This window comes from Sminthopsis crassicaudata, chromosome 2 (genome assembly GCF_048593235.1).
Source record: "Sminthopsis crassicaudata isolate SCR6 chromosome 2, ASM4859323v1, whole genome shotgun sequence".
NCBI classification, from domain to species: domain Eukaryota; kingdom Metazoa; phylum Chordata; class Mammalia; order Dasyuromorphia; family Dasyuridae; genus Sminthopsis; species Sminthopsis crassicaudata.
The window spans coordinates 434,114,877-434,141,065 of NC_133618.1; the positions used below are offsets into that span (position 1 = coordinate 434,114,877).

Sequence of the window (26,189 nt, forward strand, 5' to 3'; positions counted from 1 at the left end):
TAACTTTACAAGAACAATATGGGGATTTGTGGGGGGCTATCCAGAAGTTTTAGAGAACTATGAGTTAAACATGAGACAATATTAAGATAAAGTAGCTCAAAAAGCTAATGTGATTTTTGGCTTCATTAGGAGAATGATAGTGTCTAAAACTAGGGAAACTATAATCCCACTCTGTTCAAAGTCATAAAATCTCAGACTTAGAAGGGACCTTCTAGGTTAGAGCCCAGCCCATGTCTCAACAGAAATCCCTTGAGCATATCAGCTAAGCTTTTGCTTGAAGACATTAGGTAAAGGAGAGCCCCCTACCTTCGGAGACAGTCTGTTCTCCTTAGACCGGAAAACTCTTCTTATTAAGGAAGTTTTGTCCTTACCTCAAGCCTAAATTTGCCTCCCTACAATTTCCAGCCTAGGAGCATTCCTTTAGTTCGACCTTCGGGAACCAAACAGAGCAAAAATAATCTTTCACAGACAGCCTTTTCAACTAATATGTTCTCCCCAAACCTTTTCTTTCCAAGTGAAACATCCCCACTTTCTTTTATCTTATTCTCCCATGACATTCCTTAGCATCCTTCACTACTCCAGCTAATCAGTGTAAGCTGAACCTTCCAGATGGAATCTGATAAAGGCAGAGCACATCAGGATTATCTATTTTTTAAGTCTGGCCACCATGCCTGCCTCCTCTTAACACAGGCTAAAAACAATAATGGCTACGATGGCTAGCATTTATATAGCACGTCAAGATTTGCAAAGCACTGTACAGATACTATTTTTATCTTCAGAGAAACCCTAGGAGTAGATGCTATTATTATCTCCATTTTGCATTTGAGGAAATTGAGGAAGATGAAGGGTAACTGATTTGCTCAGTATCCCACAAATAGCAAGCATCTAAAGCTGCATTTGAATACAGATCCAACTGACTCCAGGTCTAGTACTCTATCCACTGTGATACCTGGCTGCCATGAGCTTTCTTGGATGCCATATTGACTTTTGCTTTTAATTCATTAAAACCTTATGTCACTTTCAGATTCTCCGCTTTGGTTAGACCACATCTAGCATCTTATCTTTAACTCTGGGTACCACATTTTTAGGAAGAAAATTGACAGGCTGATAAATATCCAAGGATGGCAGCCAAGATGCTGAAAGGTCTTAAGAGCATCCTTCTGGATCAGTTTCAGTCATTATGGATGTTTAGGCTAGAAAAGAAAAGACTTGGGGGGATATTATTCTAGTATGGAAGAGAGATCAGACTTTCTCTGCTTGGCCCCATGTACCAAACTAGGAGCAATGGCTAGAAGCTGCAGAGAGGGGTTTTGAAGCTATCTGTAAGGAGAATTCCACAGTAATCAGAACCACTAATAATTATAAAGGACTGCCTGGAAGTTAGCCACTAAAAGTTCTTAAGGAGAGGCAGGGTGGCCACCCATTGGTGTGAAAATAAATCTTGACCAGATATATGTTACCACACTAGGTAATTCTGATGTCCCTTTCAGTTCTGACATTCAATAATTTTATGATTCTTTGAAGGTGTCAGGAAATTGTCAGGTAAAGAAAACAGCATCTAAAAGGCATGGAGATCCCCATCAACTAAAGGTACTAAACATGGAGTCAATCAGGACAGGCAAGGAGCTCTTTCTTCAACATCCCAACCCACCAAGATCTCCTCTTTCCATGGGCAAACATACTCACTCATACAAAATAGTGAACAAATGTTTAACAACCAGCTCTGGAAAGGAAGGAGTGGGAGCATGCAGCACACTTCAAAATTTAACCTCCATTATTAACATTTTCTCCATTAGTTTCTTAAGTCTAGACAAATAACAAAACATTAAAGTCCTGATTTGTAGCATTTACCAACTTACAGGAAGTAAAATGTTCACTGAAAATTTAACAATCAACTCTCACAAACCATTTTGACCTGTCTTGAAGCCAATCTTGCTTCAACCACAGACCTTTTAGTATGCCTTACTGTACCCTGAGAAGAACCAAAGCTTTCCATCTATTCTGCTGTTGAATTCTCTTAAGTATATTAAATTTTTAAATAACAAGCCCAAGTCTCTAAGAACAGGGCTTAATTCACTTCTCTGTTTTGTGCTTCTAGAATGTCACACAATGCCTTAGGTACAATAAATGCTTTTCCAGTTCATTCCTTAGAAATGCAAGACCAGAAAATATGCTCAGAGAGCAATGAAGAGTTTCTGGTTTGGCTCTAGAGGCTAGGATCTACATAGAAGAATAATGGGAGATTAGACTAAACTAAGAAAATCAACTTCAAGGTCGAGGAATTAAGAAGATGCCCGCCCCCTTTTTTAAAGTCTACCTGATTTGTTCCTTCTGCACATACAGCCCCAGCTTAATTCAGACCCTTGTCTGGCTTTATCTGAACCAGCATAAAATACTAACTGCCACCATTCTTTCCTCTTTCCAATTCCTCTCCTGTACATTGACCAAATCATCTTCCTAAAACACAGGGATGAGCTAGGGTATAGGAGTGCCTGTGTTGCCTCCCTCCTCAACAATGGCTATCAGACTCCTTCATCCTCAGATCCAAACTCTTCAGTGTGACATTCAAGGCCTTGGCAATCAGTCCTGCTCTGAACCTAGAGCCTTCCAGCCCCCTCACTGCCCCCTAGTCAGTCTATTCCACAAATTTCATTGTTGTTCAGTCGCAGCTAACTCTTTATATCCCTACTTGAGGCTTTCTTGGCAGAGATGCTGGAGTGACTTGCCATTTCCCTCTCCAACTCATTTTTACAGATGAGGAACTGAGGCAAATAGAGTTAACTGACTTTGTCCAGCTTCACATGGCTTAAGTGGCTGAAGCCAGATTTGAACTCATAGAGATGAGTCTTTGTGACTCGAAGCCTAGAACTCTATTCTGTGCTCCAATACATTAACAGCCCAAATATGCTGGCTCTGCTACTCTGACTCAACTACTGACTCTGCTGGCTACTTTTCCATAAAACAAACAAACAAACAAACAACAACAAAAAAGGAGCCTTTGCTATTTCCTTCCGTAGGCTCCCTCCTTTCTTTCTTCTAGATCTCTAATGAAAAATAATTAAGAACAGCAATAATAATTATTTCTATAGTTCTTTAAAGTTTGAGAAGCATTCAACATATATTGTCTCACTCAATCCATCTAATAATCCTGGGAAAGAGATACTATTATTCCCATTTTACAGATGAAGAAACTGAGGCACAGAGCAGTTAAATGACTTACCCAGTTCTCATAACTAATAAGAGTCTGAGGCAAGATTTGAAGCTAAGGTCTTCCTGACTTCAAATCCAATATTCTATTCACTGAATCATTTATCTGCTTAGTACTGCCCTATTAAGTTGGAAATATAAAGAACAGGGATGTCTTGGGAAGATGCACAACAGTAGAGGAGGCATCTAATAATTCCCAAAAGGTGAAGAAATTAAATTGATTCTGTATCATTTAATAATTGATCCTATTCTGCATCATTGCACCATTTTATATGGCTGCTCAAACCACATTGTTATATCCTTGATCTGAGCTCAGGAATCCAGCTCTCCCTCAGAGCTACCTTAAAGTTAGTTTAAAAGAAAGGTTGTTATCTCTCATGCTGGTATCTCCTAGGACACTTTATGGATATGTTTGTTTAGTCCCATAAAATTACCATCCCCAAAAGATATGTCATCTGTCTTGTCTTTGTGAAGTTAAGGAAGTTTTTATCTACGTTCCACAGAGACAGCAAATCTTTTTGTTCTGATTCCCTAGCAAGGACTACTGGAAACAGATGGGTCCTATAAAACAATTAGTATTCCTTAATTGTTACAGGGGAGCATGATTAGCCTCATCTAAATGCCAGGCCCTCTTTCTCATATAACCCACCGAAACCATAATGGTACAATTTGTCACCTTTTCTCCAGGCCTACAAGACCCCTTCTTTGTCGTGTGTTAGTAAAAAGGGTTCTTTCCTTCTCTGGGGTGATTGCTGGCTTTCCTGAGGTTACCAGATGGCCCCACTTTGTTAACAGTTACACACATCACTGTGAATAAACTGACCTTGCTCAGAATCTATACCTCAGTCTACCTTTACTAAAATTAATCAAGGGGACAGCTAGATGGTGGAATGGATGGAGCACCAGCCCTGAAGTGAGGAGGGCCCGAGTTCAAATGTGACCTCAGACACTTAACACTTTACTAGCTGTGTGACCCTGGGCAAGTCACAAAACCTCAACTGCAAAATTTAAAAATTAAATTTAAATTTAAATTTTTTAAAAAATTAAAAAAGCTAATCAAGACAGAGGAAATACGTTGGGGAAGGATGAGGGAAAATATTTATGCCTGCAGACTTCGATATGCCAATACATCAACCAGTGACTGGCAAGTCACACCCATGAACTAATTTGAACCTGCCAGCTTCAGCTTGGGTCTGGCAAAACAGGTGATGGTGGGATTTAGCCCTCAGACCTTGATGTGAGTTTTTCTGATAATAAAGCCAATTTGACATCTTAATGCAAGGGGATCAATAGGGCATCATATCTATTAAGTGGCATAGAAGGTCACATAGCTAAAAAGTCTCAGGGATGGAACTTGAACCTGTAGCTTCTTAACTCACTTCACACTTCTTGCTCTGCTTCTGCTGTGCTATATGACTTTTGCCAAAATCCTCTCTGAGTTTGTTTCCTCTTGGACAAAATGAGAGGATTGGACTAGATCAGTGGTATCAACCCCAAATGAAAAGGGGGCCCCTAAATGGTACATAAGGATCCCTGTGGGCCATGTGTCAACTTACAAAACCACATGTTAACATTATCTACATTTTATTGTATTTTTATTTATTTTGTTAAATATTTCCCAATTAAAATTTTATCTCATTTGGGCCTCACTCGGGAGTAAGTGTCCACTGCAAAGCATGAGTGATACTACCTTTTGGAGGCAGCAAGATAGCACAGTGGGTAGAGCACCAGCTCTGGAGTCAGGAGGACCTGAGTTCAAATTTATTCTCAGACACTTAATATTAGCTGTGTGACTCTGGGCAAATCACAATCCCAATTGCCTCCAAAAATTAAAAAAAAAAAAAAAAAAGGCTACCTCTGGTCCTGAAAGATCTTGAAAATGTTAAGTGCTAAACAGTTGGCAGTTATCTTTCAGGAATAAATAGGAGGGTCCTCAAGGCTGAAATGGATAAATACTGTACCCCCCCCAAAGATGGGTTCTAGAGACAACAGGCCATTGACCTTGAAAGTCAATCTGACAGAATTCTAGAATCAATTAGATAGTCTGTGGATTATGATAGGTCAGTACTGAGATGATGGTAACGGGCATCACAAGGAGCCAGGTAGGCTCAACTGAAAACAAATACTGCCAGATTCAATTCATTCCTTTTTTTTTTTTTTAACAGTTCATAGACTTTGATAGACCAGGAGAATGTCTCCTTAGATCTTGTGAGTCAGTATTTCAGCAAGGCATTGGAGAAGGTCTGGACAGTTATCTTTGTGGATGAGGGAATAGCCTAAAGGATAGTACTCCTACCTAAAGGTAGAATCAGATAGTCGAACAACTGACCTCAAAAGTTAATTAGGAGATTGATGTTAGCCCCTCACAGGACAAGTCTTGTGCAAGGATGCCATGGGATCTTCTGTCCTTCGCCTTGTCGTGATCAACATTTTTATTTTATTCATACACTTATCAAAATCACAGTTTTCTGTCACTAGAAGTACTTGAATAGGGCCTGAATATCTCTTGTGTCTCTTTTGTCTCTTCTATCTCTCTCCCTCTCCCTCTTCCTCTGTGTGTTTCTCTCTCCCTTCCTCTGTTTCTCTCTGTCTCTGTTGGTCTCCTCTGTTTTCCTGTCTTTCTCTCCCTTTCATCTGTTTCCCTCTCTGTTTTCTGTCTTTTCTTTTTCTTTATTTTTTTTATCTTTTTCTGTATTTCTATCTGTCCTTCGCCCCCTTTTCTCCTCCTCTCTCTTTTTCTCTCTCCCTGCCTTCTCTCTGTTTTGCTCTCTCTGTGTCTCTGTCTTTCCATTTTCTCCCCTATCATATTGTCTCTTTCCTCTCCGTTTCTCTCTGTGTCTCTTTCTGTTTCTGTTTCTCTTTTCCTCTCTCGCTCTCTGCCTCTCTGTCCGTCTTTCTCCCTCTCTCCCCTTCCTTTCTCTGTCCCTGTTTCTCTATATCTGTCTCTGTCTGACTCTGTCTCTCTTTTTCTCTCTCTCCCCCCTGCCCCTTCTCTCTCCCTCTGACTGTCTCTGCTTGTTTGTCAGTCTTCAGCCTTTCTCTCTCCCTGCCTCCCCTTCCTCTCTCTGTCTCTCTGTCTCTGCTTTTCTATATCTGTCTCTGACTCTCTACCTGTCTCTTTCTCCTCTCCCTCCCTTTACTCTGTCTCTGCTTCTTTTTCACACACACACACACACAACAAGAGATTTCTGCCCTGGTTGACAGACTGAGTTAGATAACTCTGAGACTCCTGGTCCAGTTCTCTAAGAGTTTATGATTTGTCCAACAAGAGTTATCCTTCACAAAGCCTTCTTTGTCAAGTCCAACCCAGCTAGATCCCTCCCTTCTCTGGACTCTTTGCTAGTACCAATAAAATCAGATTCCATGAAGTTTCCCAGCCAACTCTTCCCCCATTTTTGCAGGAGTGAGAGTCCCATTTCCTCTTCCCCAGCTCAGCTAGCATGCGCTTCTTCCAGGGCAGGGACAGTATTTTATACTCCTCAGGGGGTTCCCAAGAAAGGGTTCAGAAAGGGCTTGCAGACTAAATGACTGACAAGTAGCCTTGCAGTCATTAGGACCAGTGGGTTGCAGATCAGGAACAGATGGGTAAGGAAAGGATGCTTACCACAGAGCCTATGAAAGCTCTCCCGCACTTACCTACAATGAGGCCGACCTCACAGTGGGGGTCCTCATAGCCACAGGACATCATGGTCCCCACTGTGTCATTGACAATGGCCACCACGTTCAGCTCCACTCCCTGTGCACAAAAGGCCACCAGTTGCCAGGCAACCGTCATCATGACAACCAATGCTGGACTTACAGCCTCTGGCAAAGAGGAGCCTCCCCAGAAGTCGGAAGCAATATATCCTTTACTTTCAGTAAAAACTATGTCCCAACTAAGAGGACTTAAGGACTCCCAGGATGTTAGATTACACCCCCTTCCTTAAACCCACTCCTTAACAATCCCATGTGAAACCCTGTACTCCATTCTACCTATAGGAGACATTTCCCCAAAGTGAGAGCCTACATGCATCTTTCCCAGATGAAGACTCCTAGGTCCCCCACTCACATCCCCCCATCCCAAAGAGGTCTTACCTGTCTGCGTCTGATGGCAGCTCGAAGCAGGGACACGACATCCTGGCCCTCACAGTCTGTTGCTTTAAAGCCCTTAGTCCAGTTCAAGAGGATGCCCTGCAAGTCGGGACACAGATGACAAGGGGGTTCAGGGAGGGTCATGGACCAGATATATTAAAGACTACTTGCTTCTCCAGCCTCAAGATCTCCATGCAGACTCGCCTGTCTAAGGAAGGTCAGGGTCAGCACTCCTAAGACCACCTCCTCTCCTCCAAATTACGTTTACATCCTCCTCCTCCTTCACAATAGAGTTAAGGGCCAACCCCCAACATTTCATTAACTGAAAGGTTTCACAATATTTAGAAACGATAACATGGCCCTTTTAGAAGTCAAACCCAGATGATGCATTTCAGAATGAATGAATTAGGAACAAACTGGTGTAAACACGGAGCCATTAACAGGCTTCCCACCCCCCCAAAAAAAAAAGATAGTTCAAAAGCATTAGAGGAAAATGAGGAAGGGGAAGAGAACCATGAGCTCACAGAATTTATAACTGGAAGGAACCTCAGAGAATATACGTTCAATCTCATTTTACATTTTACAGAATGGGAAACTGAGTCACAGAGGTGGTGGAACCATCCAAGAGACAACATTTAGAGAAGCTAAGTTTAATTGGCTTGGTGACTAAGTAGGAAGTAGGAGGCCCACAACCCCAGCCTCAAGGTGCCACCAGGTGTCCCCTCCCCGTTCTTGCTCCTGTTCCTGCTGTTTCTGTCTCCCTAACCACCACCCTCCACATTCCCAAATTTCTTTACCTGATCCAGGCCAAGCTGTCTGCAGGGGAAGGAGAAAGTGAAGCTCAAGGGCAGAGTCTGCCCACTCAGATTATTCTCCTTCTGGAAGTCCACTATGCAGTCTACAATGTGGTCAAAGAGCTTCAAGGGTAAGAGTAGAAGGCAGCGTTCAGAGGTCTGAGCCACAGGGATTTTCTCTCCCCCCTCTCCCTGCCCAAACCCCTCACCCACACTGGCCCCCCCCCCCCCCACCGCACTCTCTTCCCAGCTCCAGCCAGGAGAAAGGGATGCCCAGAACTAAGGGAAAGGGGACGGGCAGTACCTGCTGCCCAGTCCCCTGGGTCACACTCTCAGGAAGGGAGAACACCCGGTTGGTGATCTTGACACCTCCCTCGCTCCTACTGCCCACTTTCACCCAGAGTACCCGGAAGTTAGTGCCCCCAAGGTCCAGAGCCAGAAAGTCTCCTCTTTCTGCAAAACAAATAAAGCCTCAGCCTCAGAAGCCTACCTATCTTGTAGCTGCCAGAGGGGGGACTTAGGTCTTCAGCACAGGAGTCTAAAAGAAGCTCTGAACCCCCAACAGAAATCTAGGACCACCCCCACCCCACAGAAACGCTGACAAGGTCAGTCAACCCGTGGAAGATGTCAGGGCCTGGGGGGGGTAGCATCCTCACCTGTGCCATCAGGCATAGCACAGACATAGGTGGGCAGCATGCGGACGGAGGAGTCCTCTCCCCGGAGCCCCCGCGCCATGGACTCTCGCATTTGGGCCTGCACTGCCTTCAGCTGCTCGCTGCAGAGCCAGAAGGGTGCCAGGGTCTCCTCCAGCTGCCGGCGCTGCAGTGCCAGGCGAGCGGCCACGGCGGTCACCACAGCCACTCCCCGGCCCCCACCGTCCTCCGAGGGGACGAAGGTGACGTCGGCGTCTGGAGCCAGGAGCCTCACGGTCTGCTGGAGGAGGGCGCTGAACCTGGCCAAGGGAGCGAGAGGGCCTCAGCCTCCCCACCCAGGGCTGAAGGGGGAACCTCCTCAATCCGAACCTCCCATGTGAAAGCCAAGGACACTTGACCTGTCCAAGACCAGGCAGTCAGGAAGCAGCTGGGAGGGAAAGCTTCTGTCCTAGCCCCTTACGTGTGCCTCGTGCTGGAAGCTTTTACAAATTTTATCTCCTTTGGTCCTTACAACCACCTTACAAAATAGATTGCTTTTATGTTACCATTTTGCAGGTGGGGAAACTGAGACAAATGGCTGCTTAAGTGTCTTACCTTGCATCGGACAGCTGAATTTGAACCCAGTTTCAGTACCCTATTGCTACCAGCTGCCTTTATATTCAGTTCTGTGTCTACTCCATTGAGCAGCCTCTTGGGGTGGGACGGAACATAGGAGAACTGAGGAGAAAATGGGCCTTAGCAGTGCCCCCTTTGCTGTACCCTTGGCATGGAATGACCCTGCTTTCCCTACTTAAATGCAGTGGGCAGAGTGCTGGAGTGGGGCCCAGAAGACTCGAGTTCAAATTTAACCTCTGACGATTTTGTTTGAGCCTAAACAAGTCACTTAACTTCTGTCTGCCTCAGTTTCTTCCATGTAAAATGGGAATAGGACCTCCTCCGAGGGTTATTGTGAGTGTTAAATGAAGTCGTTTCTTTTTTTGTGTTTGTTTGTTCATTTGTTTTCTTCACATTTTTATTCTCCATTGCTTTTTTTTCTTTTTAGAGCTTTTTATTTTCAAAACATATGCATAGATAGTTTTCAACATTCATTCTTGCAAAATCTTGTGTTTCAAATTTTTTTCTCTCTCCTTTCCCCCCACCCCCTTCCCTAGACAGCAAGTAATCTAATATATGAAAAACATGTGCCATCTTCTATATATATTTTCAAAATTATCATGCTGCACAAGAAAAATCAGATCAAAAAGGGAAAAATGAGAAAAAAAAACAAAATGCAAGAGAACAACAAAAAAAGGATTAAAATGCTGTGTTGTGATCCACACTCAGTCCCCACAGTTCTCTCTCTGGGTGCAGATGGCTCTCTCCATCACAAGACCATTGGGACTGGCCTGAGTCACATTGAGGTCCTATTTGTAAAACACTTAGCAGTGTAGGGGCTTAATAAATCCTTCCTTCTCTCCTACTTCCATCCCCTGAGCACAAGCTCCCTAATTGTTCTTGGGGCTTCTTGAACTTTCCACATCATCGGGCACCACTGACCATCATCTGCTCCGGGATACACTCCACTGAGTTTTTGTGACACTCTTCTGATTCTCCTCCGACTGCTCCTCACTTTCCTTGGATTGCGTTATCCACTTCAAGCCCCCAAACTGAATATCCACACGATGCTCCTTGTACATTTCTTAGGCTTCACTTTCACTCGGTGACCTCATCAGCTCCCATCTCTATGTCGGTGAGTCCCAAATCTATAATCCATCCCTACAGTCTCCTGAGTTCATCCAGCATCACCATGGCATTTCTCACCAAGAGTCTCTTTTTTTCAGTTAACAATCGTTTATTTTCTTCTATCTCCACTCTTTCCTATCTCCCTACACCTCCCTAGGAGAAACAACCAAAAAACCCTTGTAACACATAGTCATAGTCAAGCAAAGCAAATTCCCACACTGGCCCTGTACAAGAATATGTCTCATTCTTCATCCTGAGACCATCACCTCTGTCAGAGTTCCATGAGAAACAATATAGCAAAAAGGGAACTCATTACTTTCCCTAAAACCTATGCTTCTTCCTATCTGCTTTGTTTCCATCACACTTATCAACCTGAGCCATCCTCAGCCGTTCCCTCTTCTCCACTGCAAGATCCATCCAGTCAGCGGTCAATGTTATTAATCCTACCTGCACAGCATCTGTCACATCAGCCACCCGGCCCATGACACGTCTGTACAGTCGCCTCCTAACTGGTCTCCCTGCCTCCATTAAACCACCCCCTACTAGCTAACCAAGTGTTGCTCCTAAAGGAGGCTCTCTGCCTCCCCCCCTCCCCGTGTCTCCAGTGGCTTCTAACTGCCTCTAAAATAAAGGGCAACCTCCTCTGTCGTTCAAAACCCTTCACAATTTGGCTCTGGCTTGCTTTGCCAGCTTATTATGCATTACCCTGCCCCCCACCGCCTCCATTCCAGCCGAGCAGGCCTATTAGCCACTCCTGGGACTCAGCATCCTCTCTCCTGTCTCCATTCTTTCCACCTTGCAGCAATGGCCCCCACTTCTCACTTTTACCTCCCAGAAATCCCTGCTCCTTTCCGGTCTCAGCTCAAGCAATATCACCTGCATCAAGGCTTGTCTGACCTCCTCCACCGCTAGGGCCTTTACCCCCTCCCAAGTTCCTGGGCAGTGATTTTGTGTGGCTCTTGTATTTACGTGTACATGTTATTTCCTCTGATGGAATACAAGCTCCTTGAAGGCATAGTCTGGCACAGAATTGGTACTTAATCAATGATTCTTGATTGGTTCCTTCTTTATCTAGCTGGGACAGTTAAATCCCTGAATTGGCCTGGGACCCCCAGGGGGGACGACTGGGTGAGGAAAGGGATCTAAATACAGGTGGAGGAGTGGGAACAGAGCCTCTTCTACCACACAATGGCTCCTGCCTCCACTGCTGTCACTTGTCATTTTTCAGTCACTGCTGACTTTGTGACCCCATTTGGAGTTTTCTTGGCAAAGATACTGGAATGTTTTGTCATTTCCTTCTCCAGTTCATTTTACAGATGGGGATGGGGAAACTGAGGCATGCAGGGTCACACAGGCACTAAGTGTCTGAGGCTGGATTTGAATTAGGAGATTTTGGGGCTGTAGGCCAGGCACTCTATCCACTGCACCACCTAGTTGTCCCTATCCCCACTTCAGAACTACAACTACATTCTTGCCATTAGGCTGAGGGGAGCTGAAATATGATATCACACACCCCCACACCAAATCAAAGCTTCAGGCAAAACTCAGGGATGGGAAACTGAGGAACAGAGGCAGCAGTCCTGGGCTCAAAGCCGGCCCAGCTTATGATCAGCTGTGCAGCATTAAATAAACCCCTTCCCCGATCTGAGTCCAAATCTCCTCCTGTGTAAAATGGGAGGGTGGAACAGATCCCCTCTAAGGGCCCTCCCAACTCTGGGGCCTTCCCCCAGCCAGGTACCTGGGATGCTGCTCATAGACACGGCCCCCTGTAGCCACAAAGATGCCCAGCGGGGATCTCTCCCGGTTGCTCCTTACTCGGGCAAGGACGGCCGTCAGGGCAGCAGCACAGAGGCGGGCAGCCCGGGAAGACACAGCTCCACACACCTGCTGCACCTGCGCACAATCCTGGGCGCTGGGCTTCAGGCCCAGCCCCTGAAGCATTGCCTGGGCCCGAGCCCTGCCGTGAGAGGGACTAAAAAGGGAGGGGGTATCCAGGTCTGAATGCCCAGGGGTCTGCAAGGAGGGTGAGTGTTGCTGAGGGGCCCCTGGTCATCTGTCCCTAATTCCCATGCCCACCATGGCGTGCACATGCCCCTTTAGGAGGGACTTCCAACAGCCCTCCCACCTCAGGTGAGTGACCCAAATCTTCCTCCTCCACAAATCAGGGACTCTTAGTGCTCCCCAACTCACTCCTCTATCTCCATCACATGCTGCATGTGCACAGACCCGTGGGTTAGCAGGGCAGGGGAAGTGATGCCACCAAAAAGGGCCCCCTGGCCAGCCAAGTGTATCAGCACCAAGCGAACAAGCTCTCCCAGGTACAGACCCCCAACCATCTTCTCAAACCTAGGGGCCAGAGCAGAAAGAGAACCTCCAGAATTATGAGCCTTGTCTCCAAGGCAGGGAAGCCGAATGGGAACCCTAGGCCCACCTCCTAGAGTGAGAGGAGGATGAGAGGGCAATAGCCCCACCTCTAAGAGACCTGGCACCTCCTTCAAAAAGGCACCAGGTGTCAGGACACAGAAAACCAAGCCTCCCAATCCCCCCCAACTCCAGTGTCCCTTCAGCATCACCTTTGTGTCCCGGGGTCCAAGGATTCCTGGTCCAGCTGAAGGTCAAAGGGCGTCTGCACAGGCTCCAGAGCCCCACTGTCTCCAAAGGAACCCCACTGGACGTTCACACAGACACGGCCCCGGTCTTCCCTCAGTTCCACTACGTGCTGGACCTCCTCCATGTAACAGGCGTTGGTGCCCATGTCTGTAGCCGGAGGAGACTGGTCAAAGGCTCTGCAGACGAGTGGGCAGGGGAGCCACCCCCGGAGTCCTGGGCTCTGGTGCCCACTGAGCAAAAGCCTCCTCACCTACAACAAGTCCAACCTCACAGGCCTGGGGCGCAGGGTCACAGCTCATCATGGTGCCCACAGTGTCGTTCACTACAGCAATCACATCAATGCTGTAGGCCTGGGGAAGGAGAGCGTGGTGGGAGCCTGGCAAAGGGTCACCACCCCTGCCCATCAGAGCCATCGCTGGGCCCTTGGGGCTCCAACATGAGTGGAACCTAAATCTGATGCACATTCCTGGGATCATTGAAATTTAATACATCATTCACTCAACATTTATTCAGCACCTACTGTTTGTCAAGCACTAGGTAAAGTACTAGGAGAGACACAAAGTTTAGATGTGACTAAGTCTAGAAGGGGGTATCACAGAATCTGAATTGGAAGAGACTCTGTTATTCACCTAGTCCAACTCATACCTGAGCAGGTGTCCCTCTCAACAGTACTGTTCTTGAAGAGAGGCCTGGAAAGTTGCAAGAATGGGAAACCTGCTCAGTTCCAAGTTAACCCATTCCACTTTGTGAGAGTTCTAATCATCAGAAAGCTTTTCCTGACCCCAAACCAAAGCTCTTCTCCACAACTTCAGCCCAGTGCTGCTAGTTCTGCCTTCAGAGCCGACATTAACACCATACGTCAATCCAAATTCAGAAGGGAAGAACGGAGTGGCCTTCGACAAAGTTATTCCTGATCAGAGGATTGCGGAGGTCTTCCTGGAAGGTTTCCTAAAGTTGTGCTCTAAAGAATGAACTATACATGACTTCCACGGAAATGTTTGCAGGACTGCACATGTATCGTCTATGTCAAATTGCTTGCCTTTTCAATGTGGGGGGGAAGAGAATAAGGTGACCTTAAAAAACTTTTCTAGGTCCAGTTCAACTTCTGTAAATAAAGGCGGATGAGATGATCTTTAAAATCTCTTCTATAAAGAGAGAAATAATTTGGAACTCAAAATTGGAAAAAAATGCTAAAATTATATAATGATGAATTGTGATGGACTTGGCTCTTTTCAACAGTGAGGTGATTCAGGTCAGCTATCTATACCCAGAAAGAGAACTGGGAGAACTGAGTATGAATCACAACCTAGCATTTTCACTCTTTTTGTTGTTGTTTGCTTGCATTTTGTTTTCTTTCTCATTTTTTTCCTTTTTGATCTAATTTTTCTTGTGCAACATGATAATTGTGGAAATATGTGTAGAAGAATTGCACATGTTTAGCATATATTGGATTACTTGCCATCTAGAAGAGAGGATGAGGGGAAGGGAGGGAAAATTTTGGAACACAAAGTTTTGCAAGGATGAATGTTGAAAATTATCTATGCATACATTTTGAAAATAAAAATCTTTTTTTTCCCTGAGGGTCACACATCTAGGAAGTGTTAAGTGTCTGAGACCAGATTTAAACTCTGGTCCTCCTGAATTCAAGGCTGGTGCTCTATCCACTGCACCACCTAGCTGCCCCTAAAAATATTTAATAAAGAGTGCAAAAAAGAAGGTTAAAATTGTTTTCACATGTAATTGAGGAAAACTACATATTAACTTTAGAGGGGAAAAAAGACTCTAATTTGACAAGGAAAAAAAAGTCATACAAGCATAGAGACATACTTAGGGAAACAAATGGTCAATGACCAGTAAAGACAGTTTGGGGAGAAGAGAAATAGAAGATATATGGAGAGATGGAATGGCACCAGATTGGGCCTTGAATCTGAGACAAAAAGTGTGACTTCCTGATTCATGTGGAGTATTGAAATCCATCTTCAAATCCTGACTCTGATGTCTATAATTTAGGGGACCCTGAATACCTTCTCTGGGTTCAGTTCCTCCTCTGTAAATAAAGGAAGTGAATGAGATGATCTCTAAGTTCCTTCTAGTAAATGACCCTGTCCATACCTAACAATTCAGTCAACATTCTATTGACATTTATTATGGGCCTATGTATCAGGAATTATTCTAGATGTGGAGATTAAAAAAAAAGCTTTTATTGCAGGTAAAACAACTTTACACAGAAAAGAACTGAAATATTTACAAAGTAAGCAAAAAACAGAGGTGAGTGGGGATTTGCAATAAGGGGAAATGAGATAAATTTCAAGTAGCATTTGAACTTATTTTGGAAGGACTCTAGGGATTCTCTGGGGGTGAAGGTAAGGCATGGGCAACAGCTTGTACAAAGGCAGGGCTGGAGATGGGAGATGAATGTTCTATTCAGGGAATAGCATATAAGCTAATTTGACTAGAATGTTAAGTGGGTGAAGGAGTATATGCCCAATAAATCTGGAAATGAAGACAGATCGACACCAAATTGTAAAAGGTTGGAATGAGGGCAATTTTATCTTTGTATCTCCAACATCTAGTCCACAGAGCCAGGCAAATAAAAGGTGTTTAATGAGTGCTTAGTAATTGATTACCTTAAACCAAAGATTATTCTGACAGGAGTAGGAAGGTTGGATTGGAGATTGGAGGCATGGAGCTCATTAAAAAAGTAGAGGCTGAAACAAAAGGATAGCTACATGAAGCCAGTTCTGACAGGAGCCAGGAATAAATCCCTGGCCTCCATGGCAGCATGCTTATCTTGGTGCTGGCCATCCTTAGCTGACTAGTCTCCTCAGCTGGATTAACATCCATGCCTTCCTCATTAAGCATGGGTCCCCCAAGGCTCTATCCTAAACCCTCCTGGTGATCTCATCAGCTCCCATGGATTGACTTACTCTCTCTACACAGATTCCTCTCAAATCTATATATCCACTTGTAAAATCTCTCCTGAACTCCAGTCTGGCTTTGCCAGCTGCTTGCTGGATTCAAAGTCAATCTATTCAAACTGAACTCATTAAATTTGCTCAAAACCCATCCCTTCTCCATAATCCCCCTAAATCTGATGAAGGAAGCAACTTTCTTCCAGATATCCAGTTTCACAATCTCAGCATCATCCTCTGTTCTTCCCTCTCCCTCAGCCACTGATCAGTTAACTGGGTGACCCTAAGCAAGCCACTTAACTTCTATCTGCCACAGTTTCCTTAACTGTAAAATGGGTATAAAATAGGCATTTACCTTCTAGAGTTGTGGTGAGGATCAAATATTCCCTTTCCTTATCTTTCATATTGTCAGCCACCAAGCCTCATTCACAGCTCATATCTCCACAGCATCTTTCACATTCATCCCCTTCTCTCCCCTCAAACTGGAGAGGTGCCATAGTCAACAACTGTGGCAGCCCATTCCATTTCAGAACAGCTTTTGTTTCAGGATGCTTTTCCTAATATCAAACCTAAATTTTGTCTCTTTGCAATTCTCATCCGCAGTTCCTAGTCCTGTACTCTGGAAGGAAACTTACTTTCCCCCAAACCCACAGCTAATCAGTTGCCAAGTCTTGTCATTCCCCCCCTTTGTATCTCTCATATTTGCTCACAACAGTGTCTCTGTAGTTCTGACCCTTATCACTTTTCACCTGTACTATTTCCAGACACCCTCCTAATTGGTCTCCCTGCTTCCAGTTTCTCCCTTCTCCCCTCCATCCTCCATCTAACTGGCAAATTAATATTCTTAAGATGCAGGTCTGGCCAAATTACTACCTGCTCAACAACTTTCTTTCTGTGGTTCCCTGTGGCTTCTAAGGATAGAATACAGAAACCTCGGTCTGGCATTTAAAGTTCTCTGAATCTGGCTCAGACCTACTTTTCAAGCATTATTTCATAACACTTTTCTTTTTAATTCTACCTTCCAGCCAACCCAAACAACTGTCTACCTTGCCAACAATATCCATTTCCCATCTCCAGACCTTTGCACAGGTCTGGTCCCCGTGTCTGGAATGTACTCCCTTCTTACATCTTCAAATCCATACCTTCCTTCAAAGTTCAGGCCAGGTATTTCCTTCTACTGTGGGCTGTTGTTGATCAGTCTTGTTTCAAATCCTTAAATTATTTAAGTTACTTAAGGATTTAAAACAAATTACTTAAGTTACTTTTATTTCTCTGTGTACATTTTCTATTATCCCCGAAGATTTTAAGACCCTTAAAGGCAGGGGTCTTTGTTATTGTTTGGGTCTTTGCATCCCCAGTGCCAACAGTGCTTGTACTTTATAGGCCTTTAATGTTTGTTGGGTAAAACAAGATTATGTGATGAACAACTGTGATGGACTTGATTCTTCTCAACAATGGAATGATTCAAGACAATTCTAATAAGACTTGGGATGGAGATTGCCAATCACATCCAGAAAGAGAGAACTATGGAGACTGAATGTGGATCAAAGCATCTTTTCATTTTTTGTTTGTTTGTTTGCTTGTTTACTTTTTTCTTTCTCATAGCTGTTTCCCTTTTGGTCTAATTTGAAAATATGCTTAAAAGAATTGCACATATTTAATTTATATCAGATTGCTTGCCATCTTGGGGCGGGGGGAGATTAGGAAGGAGGGGAAAAAATTAGAACATAAAATCTTACAAGAATGAATGTTGAAAACTATTTCTTACATATATTTGTAAAAATAAAATGCTATTGTAAATTTTAAAACTATTTACATAATACTATTAAATGAATACATTTAATAAATGAATAAATATTTGTTGAATTAAATGGAATAGATAGGATGGGTAAGAATGGAAGAGACTATGAGTCACTCAAGTGGCACTGGTCCTTAGGACATCTGTGGCAGCCAGCTGGACCTTTCCCAGCTAGCCATCTTAATCAACAAACTTCAGTTTTACCAATTATCAAATAAATGTTCTCTCATACACGCCCTAGAAGCCATGACAATTGTCCTGCCCCCAATGTGGAGATGCACCAGAACCATCTCCTTTGCCTTCTAACAGGTTCAGATCTTATTTATGTTGGGGGGAAAAATCTCTAAATGGTGCCCCACCCCCCTTGAGCAGCCACTCTTATTTCTATCCTTTCATTCGTGGTCATACCCGTCTACTGAGTAGTTACTCTCTCCATCTCCTTAAATATACTCCAAGGTCTTTTCCAGCTTGTAAGTCTGAGTTCCCATGAGGCACCATTCCTGCTTCTCTAACTACCTACTTGGCTTTAGTTCCTATCACTCCACAGAATTCCTTGTCTCTGTGATCACTTATGACCTCCTAATCATCAGGTCTTATGATCTTTTCTCAATCTGCATTCTCTTTGACATTTCTGTATATGCTAAAACTTCCAACCACGTTCTCCTACATGACACTACTTTCTCCTACATTTCATCCTGTCCTTCTGTACTCTTCTTGATTCTCTTACTGTGACCTTTTCCTCAAGGCTTTACTTTAGCTTTATCATCTGTCAAACATACCAGTTTTTTGAATCATCAAACTAACTTCCTCTTGTAAATAGCTACCATATAGTAGCTTAGAGTACTATATAGTCTTTCTCCTCTCTTCCAATCCCACCCATTGCCATGTTATCTGTCTCTCATCTCCAGCCAACTTCCTTATTTCTTTCTCCAGTCTTTTATCTGAGAACAGAAATTTCTACCTGGATATTCCATTAGCACCTCTCAAATTCAAAATGTCCAAAAGTGAGTTTAGCTTTTCCCCAAAACTCATTCTTCCTCCTACCTTCCTAATTTCTGTCAACAGCACCATCATTCCCTTAGTCCCTTGGGCTAAAAACCTCATGTCATTTGTGACTTGGCTCTTTTACATCCCACTCACAGATATATATATATATATATATATATATATATATATATATATATATATATATATATATATATATATATATTTCAGCAGTTGGTAAAGTCTTTTCTCTTCCATCTGTTCAACCCATCTTATTTCCAGTCCCTGGCCTAGGCCAAGCCCTTATCACCTTTTGCCCAGATTACTATAACTGCCTCCTGGTCATTCTTCCGCTATCGAGTCTCTCTTCCCTCTTCTGGGCATACAACCCCCTCTGCCTCTCTAAAATGCCATGTTTATCATGTAACTCCCATGGCTCCCTACCTTCTTCAGAGGAACAGCCAAACTACTGCCTGACAATTGAAGCAACACCTAGTCCAATCTCACCTCACTTTCGTACCTTCATCTCCTGCCATTGTCCAACTAAGCTAAAGTCAGGTTGGTCTTCATACTCAAAGACACTACATACTCTTTCCTATATCCCTTGCATATCACTCCTGTATCTCCATTACAACCATCTTCTCTTGGGGGACCAATCTAAAACCTATCTATCGTCTGAGGCTCACTTCAATACAAGCAGAGAATTGTAGAGCTAGGAGTATGATGGGTTCTGGCTGGTCCAGCACATTCTGATCTCTTTTCTTCTCTGAACTCCTAGAACACTATTCCTCCTTGGGCCTATAGCAAAAGCTGCTTGGTGTCCTTAGGAAGCTTTGTATGCATGTTATCTCCCCAGGAGCAAGAGCTCCTCTGGGATAGTTGAGTCATTTTTGTCCACCCTAAGAGGAATGGACCCATAGTAAGCTTCTGATAAATATTCAGAGTAATAAATACAACAATAAAGCTGATAAAGACCCTGTTATTGTTGTTCTTCAGTCATGTCCAACTTTCCATGATTCCATGAACCATAATACATTGGGCCCTTCTCTTCTCCACTACCTCTCAAAACCTGTCCAAGTTCATGACTTCCATGACACTATCTATCCATCCCATACTCTGCCATCCCTTTCTCCTTTTGCCTTCAATCTTTCTCAGAATCAGTCTCTTTTCCAATGAGACCTGTCTTCTCATTGTGTGACCAAAATATGTAAGCCTCAACATTTGATTTTCCAGTAAATAGCCTCAATTAATTTCTTTAAGAATTGACTTTATATTATGTTTAGAAGAATTGCATATTTTTAACTGATATCACATTGTTTGATGTCTCCAGAAGAGGGACAGGGGAAGAGAGGGAGAAAAATTTGGAACACAAAGTTTTACAAAGGTGAATGTTGAAAACTATCTTTTCATGTATTTGGAAAAATAAAATACTATTAAAATAAAAATAAAGAAAAAACACATACAAATTGACCTTATAATTTGGCTCTTTTCAATTCAATTCAAGGCAATTCCAATAGATGTGATGAAAGGTGGCATCCACATTCAGAAAGAGAACTATGGAGACTGAATATGGATCAAAGCATAGTATTTTCGTCTTTTTATTGTTGTTTGCTTGCTTGTTTTTTCTTTCTCGTGTATTTTTTCCCTTTTGATCTGATTTTTCTTGTGCAGGATGACAAATATGAATATGTCTAATTGCACATGTTTAACATATCAGATTGCTTGTTATCTTGAAATGGAGAAGAGAGAAAAGAGGGAGAAAAATTGGAACACAAAATTTTGCAAAGGTGAGTGTTGAAAGTTATCTTTGCATGTATTTGGAAAAATAAAATACTATTAAAAAAAAAGAATTGACTTTAGAGAAAGACTTTAGAGACCATCCATCCAATCCATTTTACAGAAGAGGAAACTAAAGTCCAGAGATGGGAATGGGTAATGTATATTGGTAAAATAGATGACTCAGAAATCCTGTGACTCCAAATCCGTACTTTGCATTGCTCCATATCTCTTCTGGCTAATTAACTATATGCTCATGGGAGTTTGAAGATTTAGAGATAGAAGGGACCTTCAGGATGATTAGTCCAATGGCCTCATTTTTCGGAGGAAGAAATCATGACCCAGAACAGATTCCACTGCCCAGGTTCACACAAATCATAATTAGCAGATTAGCAGGACCAGGACCTGAATGATCCCTGTCCATCCACATAAGCAGCCTCACTGTCCTGTTGAGGATGCTCGTAAAATCACTGGTATTTTCTTTACCCAAATTCCCCCTCCCTCACCCAGTACTTTCATCCTTCTCACCCCCTGCCTCTGGATAGCCTCTCTCAGCAGTTGCACCACATCCTGGCCTTCCACACCACTGCACCTGAAGCCCTTGGTCCAGGAAATAAGGGTGCTCTGCAAAGAGAGCAAAAAAAGCAATTAATCCTCTCTGCTGTCTTTCTTCTTCTGTTTCCCTCCCACATACAGCTCAAAGAGAAGTTTCTACTTCACCATAGGCTGAAAGCCCCCAGTGCTCCACCATCTTACCTGGTTGAGGCCTGTTTGGTGACAGGGGAAGGAAAAGTTGAAGCCCAACTGGATGGGTTGGGACCCCACCTGCAGCTGGTCCAGGAATTGCACCAAGCAGCCAGCAGCAAAGTCAAAGAGCTGTAGGAGCAGGGAGTGAGGCTGCTGGGGAAGGTGATCAGGGAAGTGTGGGACAAGTGGGGAGGAGGGGAGGCAGGCTACAGTGAGAGGCTCTGACCTCTGTGGTGGTTATCTTGTGCCTCCAAATCCCAGCCCTATGACAAAGGCCACTTCTAGGGACATGAACACTGCACTCCGGTCCGTTGTATCCAAACAGAGACTAGGCCTCTGGAAATGCTGACTGGACACTATGCCTCCAGGGGCCACAGGAGATCAAGTTCTGCCCCCTTCCCCCAGGGCTTGCCAGGGCCTTTAGGGCACCCCTCCAGCAGAGCCCTTGCAGACCCAGCAGCTCACCTGTGGTCCAGTGCCAAGCGTGATTTCTGTGGGGATGGTGAACTCCTGGCTTACTGGTTCTTTTCTTGGGCCAGAGCTGCCTGTGAGTGTCACCCACAGCACCCGCAAAGTGGCTCCCAAGGCCCCTAGCTCCAACACCAGGAAATCGCCCTGTTCTGGGGTCCGCAATGGAAGAATGGAAAAAACAGGAACAGGAAGGTTGTTTCCTGCAGCTGCCTTCCTCAGGAGAATCTAAGTCTTCCCCTATCTCCAGCCCCTCACCTCCCTGCCTACTGAACTTCCCAAGACCCTCTAGTTGCTAGAAAAGAATAAAGAGAGAGGCTGATGGGATTCTAATTGTTGGCCCAGACCCCAACAACAATCCCAACAGCTGGCAACTGGCCTTTGTCTGAAGTGAGCAGGACCTGAGATCCTGAGCCCTGGCACCTAGCTCAGGGAAGTGGGATCAGGAGTGACTTCCCCCTTGGGGTGCAAGTGCCTCTCAGGGACCTGGCCTATGAAAGCCCCAAAACCCACCTGTGCCATGAGGAGTGGATCGAACATAGGTGGGCAGCATCTGGACAGAGGGGGAAGAGCCTGCCTGCCTGCGCAAGGCCTGCTCCATGTCCCACAGGATGCCAGCCTGGATCTGCTGCAGCTGCTCCTCCGTCACATCGAACCGGTTCAGGCATTGCTGCACCTGGAAAGAATGAGGGGCCATGCATGTGGCAAAAGCCTAGCTGAGCCCAGCATTTCCCATTCACGTGTCAGCTCTCGCTCTCTCCCAAAGGATTGGGACAAGTTGACTTCCAGCCTCAGAAAATGTAGCTGGTCCTTTCTCACCTTGAAATAACAACCATCGTACCTCATGCTGGAGTCTGCAAAAGTTTATGAAGCACTTCCTCAAAAAAAAAAAAAAAAAGAAAGAAAGAAAGAAAAGAAAAGAAAAAAGAAAGAAAAGAAAAGAAAAAAGTACTGTTCCTAGTTCAAATCCTGCCTCTGACACTTAGTTAGCTATGAGATCCTGGGCAAGCCACTGAACTTGCTTTCCTCAGTTTCCTCAACTGTAAAAATAGGAATGATAATAAGGATAATCCCAGCATTATTGAGAGGATAAAATGAGATAATATTTATGAAATGCTTAGCACAGTGGAACACAGTAGAGTAGGTGCTTAATAAATGTTTATTTCCTTCAGTCTGTGAGAGATGTACAGCTGTTATTATTGAAATATAGAAGGGAAAACTAAATCTTGGTAAAGTGACTTGTCCAAGAGTACACCACTGGGATCAGTTATTGAGTGTTAGAAAGGCCTGAAGAGATTGTTTTACCCTTTCATTTGAAAGATGAGAGCACTGAAGCCCAGAGGAAGGAACTGGCTAGCTCAAAGTAAGGCAACTTTAATAGAACCAGGGTTTGAATGGATTTCTCCCTCCAAAATTGGTGTTCTCTATGTTCTTTCCACCAGGCTTCCAAACACATGCACAGCCACAAATTCTCAGGGCTAGGATCTAGAGAGAAACAGAGACTCCTTCTGTTCCTCTGCCCAGAACCAGGGTTTCAATGGACTTCTCCCTCCAAAATTAGTGTTCTCTTTGTTCTTTCCACCAGGCTTCCACACACATGCCTAGCCATGAACCTCAGGGCTGGGATCTAGAAAGAGAGGCTCCTTCTGTTGCTCTGCCCCCTCTAGACGCTTCAAGCAGAGACTGACCTCTTTTATCTTCACTGACTTACTCTCTGTCTCACTCCCCACCATGGCTGGTGGAAACCTTTGCTTCCCTCAGTCTCTATATACTGTGCTCCTCATAGCAAATTTCCCGACCTCCTTCTTTATAGACAACATTGGCTGTCCATCATGAGCTTCCTCTCCTCCCCTTTTCTCTGTCTCAGAACTTTTCTACTTTTTCATCCCTCATCCTTTCCTGTCCTCAGATTTCTAAGGAAAACCTTTTTTCCTGCCAAGGCCAGTGCTTGGGCTTGTATCCCTGACCCCATGCTTTCTCACCTTCTCTGGAAATGGACTCTTTTGATCATCTCCTCTTTGTGTCATCTTCAACCTTTTAAAATTTTTGGCTCCTTCCCCTCCTGCCTTCAAACAAGCTCAAGTCTTCCCCATGCTCCAAAAAAAAAAAAAAAATCTCACTTAACTGCTATCTCCTCACAAGCTGTCATCCTGTATCTATTCTCCCTTTCACAACCAGACTCTTAGAAAAAGCTGTCTCCACTCATTCTCTCCATTTCCCCATCTCCTTTCTCATGCTTTTAATTTGCTTCTAGTCCTGTTACTTAAATGAAAACACTCTCTAATGAGTAGCAGTGATCAGAGCCATAATTAGGGATTCCAGAACCTGGAGCAAATTCAGGTGAGAGAGGCAACTGGAGAGACAACCCACCTATAGTCGGAGGTCCCCCCACCCATCCCAGAGCTGCACAGCCGAGCATTTCTGCTTTCTAACTCTCTTCCTCACTGGATTCCTATCCAGATCCTATCCCCAGATCTTAGGTGTCTCAAAGGATTCTGTTCTCAGCTCTTTCCTTCCCTTCTTCATTACTGCACTTGGTGATCTCTCCTCCCATGAATTTAAATTACCATCTCTCCTCTCAGCTTTACTTCTGCCCCAGACTCTGCTGCTCTCCATTTTCACATCTCTGACTGCCTTTCAGACATCTTGAGCTGGATGGACACATCTTAAACTCACTAGATCCAAAACGAAATTCGATATCTTTTCCCCTAAATCCCACCCCGCCACCTTCTCTGTCAGTGTATCCTCCCAGATCCTCCCAGTCACCCTCGAACTCCTCACTCTCCCACCCATTCCCAATGCTTGACCTGTCGACTTCACCTTTGCTCATCTTTGATGACATCCCCTTCTCTCCTCTGAGAGCTAAGGTCCTCATCACCCACACCTGGATTCTGGCAATGGTCTGCTGCTAGGTCTGCCTCAACTCCCTCCCCCTTGCAATCCAATGTCTATTCAGCCACCAAAGTGATTTTCCTAAAGTGTGAGTCTGACTACGTCACTCCGAACCCTCCCACTCCTACTAAAGAACTCTGATGACTCCCTATTGCCTCCGGGATCAAATACAAAATGCTGTTTGACATTCAAAGTCCTTCCTAACCTAGTCCCCTATGTCTCCGTCTTCTTATACCTTACTCTCCGCCATATACTCTTTAATTCAGGAATACTGGTTCCCAGGCCCCACAAACAGAGCCCCCCATTTCTGCATTCTGGCATTTTCTCTGATTATCCTCCATGCCTGAGTGTTCTCCCTCCTCCAGCAATTGATAAATGTTAAGTGCTCCCTATGTGCCAAGCATCGTGCTAAGCTCCTCATCTCTACCTTCTGACTCCTTGGCTTCCTTTAAAGCCCAAATTAACATATCATGTTCTATAGGGGGCCTTTCCTGACTTCTTTTAATCCTAGTTCCGTCTCTTTGTAAATGATTTCCTATCTCTCCTGTCTGTGGCTTGTACATATTTGTTTGTTGCATTCCCCTTGAAACTGTGAGCTTCTTGAGGACAGGGACTGTTTCTTGCTTCTTTTTTGTATGCTTTTTAAATGTTGATTGATTGGTCTCCTAGAGATGAAGATGGTATGGCTCTTCACAGTCAAAGGCCTGGCCAGGATCAATAAATTTCCCCAGTCCTCAGCTTCTGCACATCTCAAATGACAACAATGTCTCTCTCTTTGGAACTGGACCGTGGTCAATTCCTTGAAGGTTGTGTGGTGTAGTGGAAGGGGCTGGACCTGACAGCAGGAGACCTGGGTTCAAATTCTACCTTGGGTGTAAAACTATTGTGTGACCATAGATACTTTGTTCCCTCACCTGTAAAATGGGGATATCTATGGTACATCTTAGTGTGGATTTAATCTCATTTGATGTAATACATAAAAGGTGCTTTGTAAACTTCAAAGTTCTCTACATGTCTAATTTTTGCAATCACCTGCCTTTGCCCTAAGTGACCAGGTGCTGGGGCAGTGGAGGAAAGCAGTGGGACAAGAAACCTTGGGAGGCCACAGGTTGTCTCCCCCCCCCCAAACCAAGGCACGGCTGATACTCTGTAGCTCCGAACACTAAGCCCTCCCTTATGCCTTTCCTTTGCTACTTAGCTTGGGGTGCATCTCAGAGGTCTGTGGCGAGGGAAGTCTCTGGAAGGGCAGTGTAGTAAAAGCAACAGATCTGGATCCTGACTCCTCTGCTTAGGAAGCCTTGGCTAACAAGGCAGTTCTGTGCCTCAGGCTCCTCATCTCTAAAATAGGACTCATAACACTTGGACTACTTACTGCAAGTAATAGTCTTGAGGAAAAGCCTTTGCCTGTGCTACTGAAAAATAAAGATTATATAGACCCTACTCAGTGACAGGAGAGTGGTACAGACAAAGGTGCTCTGAGGAGACCCAAAGATCTGATGCTGGCCCTCCCCAGTGACTTTCACTGGGCCATTATTCAAGCTACTTTCCTTTTTTT

The 26,189-nt window shown here is 44.3% G+C and overlaps 1 protein-coding gene across 3 annotated transcripts in view; it reads right to left on the reverse strand.

Annotated features, from left to right (window-relative positions):
- Positions 1–26,189, reverse strand: part of HK3 (hexokinase 3) — a 44,990-nt gene that overhangs the window by 12,232 nt on the left and 6,569 nt on the right. For 2 of the 3 annotated variants that reach the window (XR_012486707.1, XM_074292202.1), the window contains exons 3-15: positions 22,256–22,418; positions 21,740–21,894; positions 21,284–21,403; positions 21,056–21,151; positions 13,308–13,407; positions 13,021–13,204; positions 12,638–12,793; positions 12,186–12,419; positions 8,729–9,024; positions 8,377–8,525; positions 8,076–8,195; positions 7,282–7,377; positions 6,844–6,943 (exon numbers count right to left, since the gene is read on the reverse strand). Coding sequence is in view for 2 of the 3 variants with exons in the window: in XM_074292202.1 (XP_074148303.1) it covers positions 6,844–6,943; positions 7,282–7,377; positions 8,076–8,195; positions 8,377–8,525; positions 8,729–9,024; positions 12,186–12,419; positions 12,638–12,793; positions 13,021–13,204; positions 13,308–13,407; positions 21,056–21,151; positions 21,284–21,403; positions 21,740–21,894; positions 22,256–22,418 (1,969 nt within the window). In the remaining variant the exon portion in view is untranslated. The remainder of the gene's footprint in view (positions 1–6,843; positions 6,944–7,281; positions 7,378–8,075; positions 8,196–8,376; positions 8,526–8,728; positions 9,025–12,185; positions 12,420–12,637; positions 12,794–13,020; positions 13,205–13,307; positions 13,408–21,055; positions 21,152–21,283; positions 21,404–21,739; positions 21,895–22,255; positions 22,419–26,189) is intronic. The other variant, XM_074292203.1, reaches the window with a different exon arrangement.